The sequence below is a fragment of the Pseudonaja textilis genome, chromosome 6 (genome assembly GCF_049901715.1).
Source record: "Pseudonaja textilis isolate UNSWEBS1 chromosome 6, rPseTex1.2, whole genome shotgun sequence".
NCBI classification, from domain to species: Eukaryota; Metazoa; Chordata; class Lepidosauria; order Squamata; family Elapidae; genus Pseudonaja; species Pseudonaja textilis.
The window spans coordinates 62,858,532-62,871,992 of record NC_141995.1 but is presented as its reverse complement, the minus strand read 5'-3'; the positions used below and the strand labels follow the sequence as shown (position 1 = coordinate 62,871,992).

The window sequence follows — 13,461 nt, the reverse complement described above, 5'->3', positions numbered from 1 at the left end:
CGGGCTGAGGTCCGCCTCCCTCCCCGGGGGCAGGCGGGCCAGGAGCAGGAGGAGAGCCCGGGCCAGGGAGCCCCCACTTCCCGGGGCAGCAGAAGGGCTCGTGGGGGCTCCGAGGCAGCCGGGGGGGGTCAGAGGCCGAGCCAGGCCACAGCCCAGCCGGTCCAGGGGGAGAGGGAAGCGCCCTCCTCCGCCTCCCCTTTCAAGCACGGCCCGTCCCGGGTTCCCTGGCTGGGAAAGCGAAGCGGCGGCTGGGCTGCCCTTCGGCCAAGGCGGAGCGTTGCGGCCTCGTCGGCAGCCGACGCCAGGCAAAGCCCCTGGGCTTCACGGTATCGCCCTTGCTTCGCCCAACGCGGCGACCGGGGCCACCTGCCTGGTCCAGAACCAGATCCGACACGGGCCGAAGAGGAGCCGGTTCTGCCGGTGGAAGGAGAGGCGGGAGGAGGACCTCTTGGGAGTCTCCCTCCGCCCCCGAGCCGCCTCGGGCCGGGCCGGGCCGGGCAGGGCTCAGGGCACCAGAGGCCGGAGAGCAGCCAGCCGCGTTGCCACTTCTGGGTAGCGGGGAGTCCCCGAACCCGGGACTCTTCCTTCTGGGGCTCCCTAGAGGACAGCGGCCGCACCCCCCACCCCCGCGGCAGCAGAGCTCTCTGGACGCGGCCGCTGCGCTCTCCGCCGCCTCCCTCGCCGGCTCCCTCCCTCCTCACGAAGAGCCGCTTCCGTTTCCAGCCGCCGCCGCCGCCTCCTCTCTTCCCACGGAAGCCCGGCTCGTCCCGGCTTCCCTGAAGGCCCCCCCGCGCCGCCTCTGGAGAGCGAGGCGGGCTGGAGGTGGAGCATGGGGGGAGTCATCGTAGGCCTCACGGCAGTGCAATCAAAGCTCTGCCCCTTCTTCATCTGCTTCACGGACTCTGAGCATGTGAAGAGGGCTCCAGGAAGACCCTCTGCCCTCGCAGCCGCCCACCGACCCCATGCCCCCCCCCCCCCACCACCGACCCCGCCTGGCCCAACATGGGGGGGAGGGGCTGCCCTGTGGCTTCTTTGAATGCAGAGCTTTTCTCAGGTTTCATTCTCATTTTATTTGCTATTTGTTGAACCAGAACACCTTATACTTTATATACACACGGGTGAGCATGACTTGTTTGTGACAATACATAATATATTATTTAGGTAATACTAGCCGTAAGAAAACACGCGCACACACAGAGGGAGAGCCTCCCAATCAGCCAACCTAGGAAGGCGGGTCATTGCGTGAGGCGGGGGTGGGGGGCTGGGGGGGCGGCCAGGGAGGGAGAGGGGCCAGCCAGGCCCCAGGGGGGCTTCCCAGCTGGGCTACGACTCCCTCCCTCCCTCCCTGGGGGGGGGGGGACTTGGGTCTTCCGGGAGCTGCAGCCCAACGCCGGACCCTCGGCTGCCACCTGCCAGGGATGGAAGGAAGCCTCGGGGGAGGGGGGGCCTGGCCAAGGCGGCCCCCACTTTCCTTTTTTAAGAAAGTGCATTTCGTTCCTGGCGGCCTTCCGCCTGATGCCAACGGAGCAGGTCCCTCCTGCTGCTCCTCTGCCAAGGAGATCCAGAGGTGGCCGGGAGCGGAGAAGGGAGGGAACACAGAGAGGCTGCCTGGAAGGGCCTTGCTCACTTAAAAACTACCCACGGGGAAGCACCAAACCACGGGGGGTGTCACCCAGGACATGCACAGGCGAGAGCCGAGACGACAGCAGCGTTAAGCATTACTGCCCAAGGGGGGAACGAATCGAGAGGGCCACAGGGGCCAAGCAAAGCAGCCGGTCCAGAGCCATTCTAGCTCGCCAATGGCAGGAGGAGGAGGAGGAGGGAAGGCCAGACCTGCGAAAATCCCCAAAAGACACCAGGGGGAGACACAGAGACGCATCTGCCGGAAAGGGCTTCATGGCCCAGTCCTCCCTCCCTGCCTCCCCGGAGGGCACAACACACCAGGTTCAGAAGGGAGCCGGTTGAGGGAGATGCACCCACACAAGAGACGGGAGCAGGAGAGCCGCCTGGGGGCTGCAGCCACGCCTGACCTGGGAAGTGACCTTTTCTGACAAGAACTGGGCGGGGCGAAAGGAGCCCAGGGAAACTGGGAGGCTTCACCAAACACAGAACGCACGAATGGATCTGGAAAGCCCCGACTGCCGGCCTTCGCGGGAAGGAGGACGAGGGGAAGCCCAGAGGAGCCGGTTCTCCCGAGAGCAGAGATCGGCAGCAGGGGCAGCTCCGGACGGCTGCTCTCTGGGGCCCAGGGGAAAGGAAAGGGAGCCTGGCTGGGAACCCCAAAGGAAAAGCAGCTTCTGGTCAGCCTCCCAGACCTCGGGGACTGACCAGAGGCAGGAAGCCGGGTGTCAGCCGCCCCCCCTCCCTCGCTCCTCCCTGGCTCGCTCTTCCAAGGCTCCCGGAGGGGCGGATTCTGAGGCAGTTCCGCTGCGCCAGAGAGGGAATGCAGGGGGGAGCCCAGGGAACGGGCACGTCAACAAAAACGGGGATTGTCTGGAAGTTGGGATTGGGCTGAAGAGCCCAGGTGGGTCCCTCTGCCTCGGCCGTTGGTCCGTTTCCGTTTCCTCCCTCCTGCTTCTTCAGAACTGAACCCACTTGGACGGCTGAGCAGGCTGGCTGGGAACTGCACTGGGGGGAGGGAAGAGGCAGGGAAAGGATTAGGAGAGAGCCTGGGGGCCTCAAGGACCAGCCCCCCATCTTCCCAGCGAGATCTCGAAGCAAACGTCCCTCTGCCCAGGACGGAATCCCGAAAGGAGGAGAACCCGACTGCCCCAGAGGCCAAAGAGGAAGAGGAGGAGGAAGAAGAGGAGGAGGAGGAGGAAGAAGGAAGAAGGAAGAAGGAAGAAGGAAGAAGAAAGAAGAAAGAAGAAGAAAAAGAAGAAGAAGAAGAAGAAGAAGAAGAAGAAGAAGAAGAAGAAGAAGAAGAAGAAGAAGAAGAAGAAGAAGAAGAAGAAGAAGAAGAAAGGGTCTGTGTGGCTGGGCAAACGAGAGAGAGAGGAAGAGAGAGGCAGGTCACCCCGAGAAAAGCCGCCTCTCCGCAGCCTCCCTTTTACCTGGGCGCAGTGCTGAAGTCTCCCCAGAGATCTGCGGTGGCTGGGAGCAGGGCAGGCGGGGGGCCCTTGGAGGCGGCCGAAGGTGACAGGTTGAAGTCTAGGAGGATATCTGGGGGCGGAAGGGGGGGCGGTTCTTGGTTAGGAATACGGAGGGGGGGGGTCCCTTCCAGACCCTCCCAGCCGGCCAGGCTGCGGCTGCTGCGGCCCCTTCCGGCGTTGCTCTGGCCAAGAGAGGCAGAGGAGGAACCTCCTGGGCTGCGTGGCCCCCCGGAACCTCCCAAATATGCCCCCCCAGTGTGCCCAGGGAGCCCTCGACTTAGGACCACACGCGAGCCCAAGGTTTAGGTTGTTAAGTGAGACGCCTTTTCAGTGAGTTTTGCCCCATTTTGCACGATTTCTTGCCACCGTTAAGCAAACCCCTGTAGTTGTTAAGTGAGTAACGATCATTGACTTTGCTGGTCAGTCAGTCACCAAAGGGGATGGCAAGACCTCCAGGACACAGCGACGGTCCTAAGTGTGAGGCAGCTGCCAAGCCCCAAGGGTCTGGTCACCGCGAAGGTCCTTCACTTGGGAAAAGCGGCCCCAAGTCCCTTTTGGCCGTGCCTTCCTTTGAACGGTCACTAAATGAACCATTGTAAGTCAAGGACTACTTGTGCTTTCTTTGGACTGAGAGATACACAGAAGGGAGGTCACAGGGGGGCGGGGGGATCCCCGGCCGATCCAAAGGCCTGGCCTTTCCTTGGAGTGGCTGCCCAGCCAGGTGGAAGGAGGCCTGCCCAGGGGCTCCTCCTCCTCCTCCCGAGGGAGAACAGGGTCGCCCCATCCCGACCCAGGAAGATCCAAGGGGCCTCTGCTGCTTCCCCCCTCACTCCTGAGCACCTGCTGGGGGAGGGGCTCGTCCCTGGGACCCCTCTCCCCCAGGAAGCAGGACGTTACCTGTGCTGCCAGCACTGCTGGACTTGGGCACGGGGGGTGGAGTCACGTGGTTGGAAATGGCTGTCGAAGAAAGAGGGGGAGCTGGCGGGGGAGCAGGAGCGGCCATTTTGCCCCCCGGGGGTGGGGGCAGAAGGCTGAGTCCGCCTGAGCCGGCGGGGCGGGGCTTCGCTGGCCCACTTTTCTTGGTGGGCATGTTCTGCAAAGGGAGAAAGGCGGCGTTAGGAGGGGTCTCCCAGAATCCCAGGGCACCCCTGAAACCCCTCCAACAGGGCGTGGGGGGGTGGTGGCTCACCCCAATGTTCAGCTTGATGGTCTGCCCTTCCTTGAAGCCCAGGTCGAGTTTGGGCCGGCTGTCCGACTCCTGGGACTCCTGGGAGATTTCCGTCTCTTGCTTCACCCACCTGCGTGCAAGGAGGTTAGGGGCAGGGGAGGCCGGGGAGGAGCCAGGCAAGGCGGGAGTGGCAGTAACAGGGCGGTCACAAAGTGGGACTCCATCGCTTGGCGATGGCAATCCTGGGCGCGGCTGCTCACGGAGCCCCGGAGTCCTTGGGGAGGAGGCGGCCTCCCCACAAGGGAAGCTGTCCCAGGCTGGTAGGAAGCGAAGGGGGAGGGGCTGCCCGGGTGGGATAAGCGGCCTTCTCCGCCAGCTGCCCCACTGACTTTCTGGGGAAGCCGGCAGGTGAAGGTTGCCAGTGGCCATCAGGTGGTCCGGGGGCCCTGAAGCCGCCCAGGAAGGGCAAATGGGTGGCTAAGCACCCAGGGTGGGGATCCCGTGACTGTGAGGATGCGGCAACGCCCAGGATCAGCCCTGGCCACCGTCGGTCGGAACGATGGTTCCCTGGATGGTGGAAGGTCACGGCTCAGCCGTCCCTTGTCTTCTTTGGCCAGTGATCTTGGCTGAAGGGTTAGCCAGGGGAGACACTGGGCGATGGATGGGTGGGAGGCTCGCCCTGGGACGCTGTCATGTTTTTTGGTGCAGACACCCGGCCCTTTTCGTCCTTTGGGGTTTCAGAAAAGCCTCAGGCAATGAAACACCGCCTCCCCTCGACCCCCCCCGCCCCCCGCTCCCGGAAGTGAGCCGAGCCCCCATGCCAGACAGAAGGAGCTCCGTTTCCGCAGGCCTTCCCCCTCCCCAGAGTGGCTCCTGCTGCCGTTTCCCCCGCCCCCCCATCACTCACTTGAAATGGTCCTGCAGGGCAACGTTGAAGTCGAAGGCGTCTCCTCTGTCGCCAAAGCCGATGCCGATGAAGGCGCTGCGCCCTGGGCAAGAAAACCAGCAGCCATTGGCCCAGAGCCCGAGAGCCCCTGGGAACGCCCTGCCTCTTTGGCCAATGCAGTGCCTCCTCTTGGGCGGAAGAGGGGCCGACTCTGCCACCTTATAGACCTCCTGATCCTCCCGAGGGAAGGCCAGGCTCTGCATCCGCCTCAGCCCCGGAGGGAAACCTTTTCTTGGGCGCCTGGCGTTCAGAACCAACCTGGCCACAAGTATCCCGCCTCCCCTGGCCAAGAGCCCCAGCGCCTTCAGCCCAGCGGAGCTCCTCAGCCAAGAACCAGGCGGAGAGGGGGGGGGGGGCTTTCCCACGCCCACCCTGGGGTCCCTCCCCACGCATTCGGTCCAGAATTTTCCTCACCGGGCCCTTGGCGCTGAAACGCTCTGCTCGGCCTGCTCCCGAGGGGCGTTTCTTGGCTCTCTGAGGCCTGGAAGACGGTTCCCAGGGGCCAGATCCTTAGGGCGGCTGGAGGCCCAGGCCTGGTAGGGCCACCATCCTTCACCTCAGCTAAGAAGAAGCCATGTGTCGCTGTCCTCCTCCCCCTCCCCCTTACCGTTCCCATCCTGAATCCGGATGACAAAATATCGGCTGGAGTCATTGACCGTCTCCACTGCGATGCCAGGGTACTGGTCGATCGGAGCCTGTGCGAAAAGCTCTCCTGGGAGGAAAAGAGATCGAGAGAGCTGCCTTCAAGGCCCAGCGGGGAAAGTGGGAACCGGGCCCTTTCCAGGACGGCTGCCAGGGAGAGCTGCCCGCTCGCAAAAGGCAGCTTCCTCATCTCCATCCAGCTGGCCAAGAGGTGGATGGGTCCGAACCCCTTGTCTCCTGCCCTCTCAGGAGACTGCAGCCCTGGCCGACCTCTGGAACGAGGTCCTTCAGCAGGGCAGCCTCTTTGCAATTACTAAACAAACGACAACGGCACTTAGACGTCTGCACTGCTTCACGGTGCTTCACAGCCCTCTCTAAGCAGCTCATAAACACCAGCAATTATTTGCCCCCAACAATCTGGGCCCTCTTTTAACAAAGGACGGAAGGCGGAGGCAACCTTGAGCAGTCAGGATCGACCTGCTGGCAGTGGGCAGAGTTTGCCTGCAATACTGCATTCTAACCGCTGCGCCACCACAGCAAAATATCAATTTGCGTGATTTATAAAATAATCAAATAACAAAAATCCTATGAACCTGATAAAAATGGATCAATAAGACGCCTTTCTTCAAAGATGCAATTAGAGAACCTTTGTGTTTCATAAATTTCAACGTTCCATTTCCTGGAGAGAAGTTTGAGCGTTTGTTGTAATTTGAAAGTCAACTCTCTGTTTTGAAGGAGCAGCCGGTAGAGGCCAAGAATGAGGTGGGAAGGTCGGGCGGGGGCGGGGGGAGCCCGCTTTGGCAAAAAGCTGGGCTGGAACCAAACTAAGAACCAGCCTCCTGGACTCCAGGCATAAAAACACCAAGACCAAACACCAAACAAACCTCCGAGGGAGGTTGGGAATCCAAGTCAACCTGCACAAGTCCTCACTTGGAGGAACCCCAGAACCAGCCGGAAAGGATTCCTTATTGCCAGGCACAGGTGAGGAAGGTGGGGGGAAACACCTCACCATAAAACTACCAGTTATGGCTCCCCCCCCCCCCATCGACGCCTCCTCACTGCTCAGAGGTCATTACGAGACAGGCCTGAATTGCTCCAGCATTTCACTTCCCACCAGGAGGAGAGGAGGACTCGAGCGCTTCATTGGCTCCGCAGCTGCCTGCAGCCCCATGGAAACTCCCCCAAGCAGAAGCCCCCCCCCCATCCCTGTCCCGGCCCCTCACACCCGAGGAGGGGAGGGCTGTTAGGGCGATGGACATGAGGGGGGTACGGAGGTCATCACAGGGGCCTGGTCTGAAGTCCATCAAGGCCTCCCCCCTCCCCCCCCGTCGCAGGCTGCCAGCTGGCCAGGAGCTGCAACCGGAGGGCCCCCCCTGACCTGAGACCTTGTCCTCCAGCTTCACGTAGGCGACTTTCCCCTTGGAGGTGACCCGCAGGCGTCCCGTCCAGTCCGGCTGGTCCAGCTTCCAGTCGGAGGCCCTGCAAGGCAAGTCCTCCACTTCACAACTGGACCCTCCAAAGCTACGGTGGCCTTGGAAAAAGGGGGTCTTGGGGCCATCACCCCCACACTTACGACCCTTGCAGGAGATCCAAGATTGGGGCACCTGGCAACTGACTCAGTTACGATGGTGGATGCCGCGTCCCGCGGTCCCCCTTTTTGACAAGCAAAACCAAAGGGAGGGAAAGCCCGGCTCGCTTAAGGACCACGTCACTAACGCAAACACTGCAGCGACTCGCTTAAAAACCTCTGGCCGGGAAGGTCGCAGAGTGGGGAGACATTCACTGAACCGCACAAACTTTGGGCTCCGTTGTGGCCGTAAGTCGAGGACTAGCTGTCCGCCCCCTGGAGCAGCCGGGGACCCTCGGCCGGCCTGGCCCCACCGGGCCCCGCTCCGGGGGAGGCGCCTGAGAGGGAGGGGCGGTCACCGCCCGCAGCCAAGGGCCGGCAGGGTTGGCCCCGGGGAGGAAGCAGCCGCGGCCTGCGCCGAGACCTTCGGGCGCCCGACGGACACCCGCTCCGCCCGCTCCGGCCAGCGGGGCCGCGGCCTCGCCCTCCCACTCTCCCCACTCCCAAGAGGCCCGGCGGGGACGCGGCCCAGCGAGGCAGGCCGCGGGGGACGAGACGCCGCAGGGCTCGGCCTCCTACCGGTAGCCGCGGTTGGAGGCCCTGGGCGGGATGCGGAAGACGCTGACCTCGGGCTTCACACAGAGCACCGACTCGTACTCCGCCTCGGCCGCCGCCATCGCCCCGCCAGCTGACCCACCGCGCGCCGGAAGGGGAGACCCGCCGCCACCGCCGCCGCTTCCGCCCAGCGTCCTGGCGCGCAGGCGCCGCTCCTGCCTCCCGGCCTCTATGGCCGCCCAGGGAACGCCGGGCCGGAGAGCCGTGCGGGCCAGAGCGGCCGAGCTGTCTCTCCGGGAGGTGGGGTTGGGGTGGAGCCGCCTTGTCTGCTCCGCCCCTGGGGCGGGCGGGGGCGTTCCGGGGGAGAGAGGCGGGACCGACAGCCTGCCCCTCCGCACGGGCGGGGAGGGGGCTCAGGGCGGCGGCGGCGAAAGAGAAGGACCCTCCGCACGGCAGCCCCGCGCTCGGCCACCGGAGCCGCCCCGTCCCCCACCCGCGGGGAAAGCGGGGCTCTCCGCCCCACCGCTGAGATGCTCCTCAGGGCCCCTCCCCGCCAAGTGGCGGGAGTCCCCAGGCTCAGCCCTTCCCCTCCCCGCCCGGGAAAAGCGGAACTGGCCGACCGGCCCCGGCCCCCAAAGTGCTGATGGGGCACTTAACTCCCCCGCCCCCGCCCGTTCTCAGCCTCGTCTCCGCGGAGCAGCAGGCAGGGAGCCCGGCGGGAGCTTCGCGCAGGTAAGGTAGGCAGCGGGGCGGCGGGCGCCCCCCTCCCCAGGCGGTAGGCAAGGAGTCCCGGGCTGCCCCCCTCCCTCGCCCGCCTTCTGGACTGCCAAGCTGCAGTTGCTGGGCAAAGCGGAATCCGAGGGGGGCCGGGCTGGAGACGCCCCCGCCCCAGTCCTTCGCTCCCTCCGGTTCTCCGGGATGTTTCGAACTCGCGGCCGGAGCCCTCCGGGGAGAGCCCGAAGGGAGGGACGGGGGGCTTTGGCTGGCCTCCCCCGCCCGCCAGGCCAGGCAAGGAGGTCGACCTCTCCCCCCGCCCCCGCCAGATCCTGCCCGGCAGAGGCTTCCTCCCGCGGTCTCACCCCGTGGCCTTGGGCTGCAAAAGGGTCGGGCTCCATCCGGTTCCGAGAGCTGCTGGATAGATGGACTTGTTGGGAGGCTTTTGCAGGTCCGGACTTTTCCCCTGCCGCCGCCCGGCAAATAAGTTTGCAAGGCTTAAGCAGGACTCGCAGACCCTTTCCCGACCCACCGACCTCCCTTACAGGTGGAGGAAACCTCTCTTGGCCCTGTGGTTTGGGAAGCAAAGCAAAAAACACCGCGGGGGACAGGACGGCGGCAGCATCTTCCTAAAGAACAGGCTGCAGCCTTAGTGGGGAAAGACACCCCCCAGCGCTGGCCAAGGAGACCCAGGTCGTCATCTGAAAATGTAGCTGGCTAAGGGTCCCTCTGGGATGGGGGGGGGGCGGGGGAAGGGGGCATCTGCAAACCCCCACCTCCGCCTGCACTCCCAGATAGTAACAGACTCAAAACTTCTTTCAGGCTTCTCCCCTTTGCAGCCGAAGATGGCCCCCCTGCCAGCAAACGGCAGCAGCTTAGACGAAAGCGGCGAGCCTTTCCCGCTGCCTTCCCCCTCGGCCGCCGCTCTGGCCATCTTCTCCGTCACCTTCCTCTTGGGCTGTCCCGGAAACGGCCTGGTCATCTGGGTGACTGCCCTGAAGATGAAGCGGACGGTGAACACGGTTTGGTTCCTGCACCTGGCCATCGCCGACCTCGCCTGCTGCCTCTCCTTGCCGTTCTCCATCGCTCAGCTGGCCCTCCGCGAGCGCTGGCCCTTTGGCTGGCTCCTTTGCAAGGTTCTCCCCTCGGTTATAGTTTTCAACATGTTTGCCAGCGTCCTCCTCCTCACCGCCATCAGCATTGACCGGTGCCTCCTGGTGATGAAACCCGTCTGGTGCCAGAATCGCCGGACGGTCAGGCTTGCGTCCGTGGTCTGCGGGGTTATCTGGATCCTCGCCTTCCTTTTGTGCGGCCCTTCCTTCTTCTACCGGGAGACCCTGGAAGATGAACTGGGCAATGCCAGGTGCATCTCCAACTGGAAAACAGGGAGGCAGGATGAGTACGAGTGGCTGGACGATCTGTGGGACTTTGAAGGCCCCATCCTTTTGGCCACCGAGAGCGCCTACAACGATGTCTTCCCAGGTGGAAACCTGGGTCCACACCCTTCCTACCCCACCGAAAGAAACACCGCAGTGCCTTTGGGTCTATCGCACCATTACAGAACCGAGATGGAGGCGGCTGTCTCGAAGAGGGCGGTTCCTGCCACTCCTTCCCTGCTGCACGAGATCCCCGGGGCCCATCCGACTTTACCCACAGCCAGCACTTCCCTGCTCGAGGACCAACCGCCCAGGGCCTTCGTGGCCACCACGGTCACCAGAGCGGTGCTTGGCTTCCTGCTGCCTTTTGTGGTCATGGCCACTTGCTATGCTCTGATTGCCTGGAAGGTGCTGGCCAAGCCCTTTGTGGGGCCTCGCCAGAGGGCCCTGCGGGTGGTCCTGCTGGTGGTGGCCACGTTCTTCCTCTGCTGGGCTCCCTACCACATCACCGGGGTGCTCTTCCTCCTGGCTGCCCCCCAGACGCTGCTTCACCGGGCCCTGCTGGGGTGGGACAGCGTGTTCATCGCTCTGGCTTACGCCAACAGCTGCCTCAACCCCCTTCTCTACGTCTTTGTGGGGCAAAACTTCAGGAGGAAGGCCTGCCAGACGGTGCAGGCGGTGTTTGAGGGGGCCTTGGGGGAGCCCTCCTCGCCAGGCTGCTCCCAGGACAAGAGGCAGACCACCATGGTTGACAACGAGGTGGACGCTTCGACTTCCCTCTGACGCGGCTTCTGGGCAGCCAAAGCTCCGGGGAAGTCTCCCCCGGGGGGCGCTTGCTTGCCTTACAACCCGCATGTCTCCTCCCACCCACCTTTTGCGTTCCTTTTGCCTGGGCTATTAACGGCTTATAGCGAGGCGTCTTTTTCAAATATTTTTTCTAGAGGTCTTCAAAAAGGATGAGCAGGTGCTCTCCGAGGAAGTCCGTCTCTTCTGTTGCCAAAGCTTCTGCTGCACGAGTCCCGCCAGCTGCTTCAGAACCCAGCGCTCTCCGTTTCATCCTCCAGCCCAGGCAAACCTTGGCGCAGGAGCCCAAAGCGCTCTCCTTTGCCCCCACCCTGCCAGGTGCCCCTCCCCAGGGCTGTGTTCCCACAGAAAGGCCTCCTGCTCGGGGCCCTGGCAGAAGCCAAGGCTGGTGGGGCTGCCCCTTCAGGGCATGAATGCTGGGGGAGGGGATTCAGCGGGGTGGGGGAGGGAGGGGGGCCTTTGTGCACACTGGGGACCGTTTCTCTTATAGTGTTTCTGGGCCGCCTGTGAAATAAACGACATGGCAGCTCCCCAAGGCTGACTTCTGTTTCCTCAAGGCGTCTCCTGGCAAAGTCCCGTCCCAGTTGCTGCTCTGCGGGAGGAGGAGGGAGTCGGGGGTGGGGTGGGGTGGGGTGACAGCCGACCTTTTGCAGTGACCCTCTGGGCCAGCTGACTAAGGCCGCCTCCAGGCTGGGCAGGAACAGAAAGCCAGCCAAGGAGGCCCACGTCCGGCCACCTCGGGGGTGATGACCTCGGGTAGCTTTTCGGCTGAGCTGGTTTGGTGCCCTGTCAGCACTGCAAGGGAAAGAAAGGGGAAGTGGGTGGGGAGAAGGCCCAGGCCATTCAGGGAGGGGGGAGGCCATCCAATGGGTGGGGCTGGCGACAGAGGAGGGGGGAGCTGCTGGAGCGGCCAGTCCACAGGGCCGTGGGGGGGGGGAGGGGGCTGCAGGGTTTAGAACCTTGGGGGGCTGTCCCGGGCTCGGAGCAAGGTGGCCGCTTGGCAAGGTAAGCCCCCACCCCCACCCCCAAGGCAGCCCGCAGAGCCACCCAGACCGGCAGCGCCTTCCTTGGCCCAGAGAGGCCTTCACGCTCAAGGGCCGGATTTAAACTTCTGTTGGCTTTTGTTCCGTAAGGACTAGGAGGGCCCAAAACCCACCAGCCCTGCCGTCTGCCACAAATTAAAACAGGGGCACCAAAACAGTTAAACCATAAACATTCACTTTTTTAATTAAGAAAGCATGCACAAAAATAATTTTTGTGAGGCCACCCGCCCTCTCCCCGGCATCGAGCATTGTGGGCTGCCCAGAGCAAAGGGCAAGCGAGGGACGCCCTTCCGTGGCCGCCGGGCTGGGCCCTTCTCCCCAGGCAGATCGGGACACAGAGGCCTGCTGGCAGGGCTCTGCCTCAGGTCGGATCCTCACCCCAGGACGACAGAGCTCCTTTACACGGGAGGAAAGGGGAGGACAAGACCGATGTGGAGACTGACGGGCATCTATTTACATATGCAAAAAGGCGCAACTGTGTGGATGGAGAGCCTGATGGATGATCTCTTGCCTCCCTGAATGACTCTTGGGGGATTGGGGGGCTCCTCCTCAGAAGCCACCCTGCCCAAAACCTGGAAGAGAAACCATCCCTGCATCCTGCCCTGGATCCTGCCCTTCTTCTCGTGACAGGAGGGGAGGTCAGCACCGGGGCCTCCTGCACCTCCGACTCAGGGTCTCCCTGAAGACCACTGGGCGACACCCCCTCCTGTCCAACCCCCTCCCTTCCCTCCCTCCCCCTCCCCAGCAGTGAGCTGGGTGCTCCAGGATGGTTCTGCACCCAGCCCGGCTCTCCCCCCCTCCCCGCCCACACAAAGCAGGCTTGCCGCTGGAGGGGCCCGCAGGAGAAGCAGAAGCCTGGCCACAGAGCAGCACTCTGGGAAGAGGGAGCCCCGCAGCAGGGCACGGGGTGCCACAGCCAGCTCAACATGGGATCCCAGGTGGGCGCCTTTTGTACAGCGGCCACGCTTGGAAGGGCCTGCCCCCAATCCGCCTGGCCTCGGCTGCTCCCGGCCCTCCCTGCAGCAGAAGGGGCTGTCCAGCTTCCCTTCCCGGTGGGGGGTGGGGGGGACACACCACTCGCTCAGAGCTTGGCTCCCATCTGCACCCTCCAAGTTCTGCCCGTCTCCACGTTCCTCTTTCTGCCTCCCTCCATCTGCCACAGGAAGCATCGTCCCTCCCTCGGCTATACAAGGCGCGGGGGTGGGGGGGAACCCTCCTCTTCCTCCTCCACTTTTGTATCACAAGTCACAACACGTTTCCAGCAAAAGGAAGGGGAGAAGAAGTAAAATCCAGAAGTTTTTTTTTAAAAAAAAGAACCCTCGGAGGGGAGAAGAGTTGCGGTTCCTCTTGATTTGTCTGTCTCATCTGCCGCCTTCCAAGAGGGGAGCCAAGGAGGGGGGGCCCGGGGGAGAAGCCCCCGGGGGAGAGTGATGGTGTCTTGTCCAGCGGTCCTTGCTGTCCAGCCCACCTGGCACGGAGCAGGCCTGTCCAGCTCTTCTGGCCTGCCAAGGGCTGAAGTGCAAAACGGCAGGGAGTCCAACATGGAGGCGACCC

At 63.5% G+C, this 13,461-nt stretch overlaps 2 protein-coding genes across 3 annotated transcripts; one reads left to right on the top strand and one right to left on the bottom strand.

Annotated features, from left to right (window-relative positions):
- Positions 1-1,045: 1,045 nt before the first annotated feature.
- Positions 1,046-8,312, bottom strand: NECAP1 (NECAP endocytosis associated 1). The gene is made up of 8 exons (XM_026700019.2): positions 7,995-8,312; positions 7,227-7,327; positions 5,814-5,918; positions 5,168-5,249; positions 4,282-4,390; positions 3,990-4,185; positions 3,054-3,162; positions 1,046-2,628 (listed from the first exon to the last, which is right to left on the bottom strand). Exons 1-8 carry the CDS (start codon positions 8,090-8,092, stop codon positions 2,580-2,582), a joined length of 849 nt encoding a protein of 282 aa, XP_026555804.1. The 5' UTR covers positions 8,093-8,312; the 3' UTR covers positions 1,046-2,579.
- A 17-nt stretch (positions 8,313-8,329) lies between these two features.
- On the top strand, positions 8,330-11,418 carry C3AR1 (complement C3a receptor 1). 2 transcript variants are annotated; one of them, XM_087936708.1, is made up of 2 exons: positions 8,330-8,707; positions 9,507-11,418. In XM_087936708.1, exon 2 carries the CDS (start codon positions 9,530-9,532, stop codon positions 10,841-10,843), a length of 1,314 nt encoding a protein of 437 aa, XP_087792834.1. In that variant the 5' UTR covers positions 8,330-8,707; positions 9,507-9,529; the 3' UTR covers positions 10,844-11,418. The 2 variants fall into 2 exon arrangements, with proteins under 2 accessions (XP_087792834.1, XP_026555803.1); XM_026700018.2 differs by having other exon boundaries at positions 8,579-8,702; positions 9,507-11,391.
- Positions 11,419-13,461: the final 2,043 nt, after the last annotated feature.

Bases quoted from the DNA above. Each gene is read 5' to 3' on its own strand.
- NECAP1 (XM_026700019.2), bottom strand. From the start codon at position 8,092: ATGGCGGCGGCCGAGGCGGAGTACGAGTCGGTGCTCTGTGTGAAGCCC. The intron at 5,250-5,813 runs GTAAGGGGGAGG...TTTCTTGCCCAG, and splicing joins CCGGATTCAGGATGGGAACG to GGCGCAGCGCCTTCATCGGC. The intron at 4,186-4,281 runs GTGAGCCACCAC...CTCCCTTTGCAG, and splicing joins CCATCAAGCTGAACATTGGG to AACATGCCCACCAAGAAAAG.
- C3AR1 (XM_087936708.1), top strand. From the start codon at position 9,530: ATGGCCCCCCTGCCAGCAAACGGCAGCAGCTTAGACGAAAGCGGCGAG.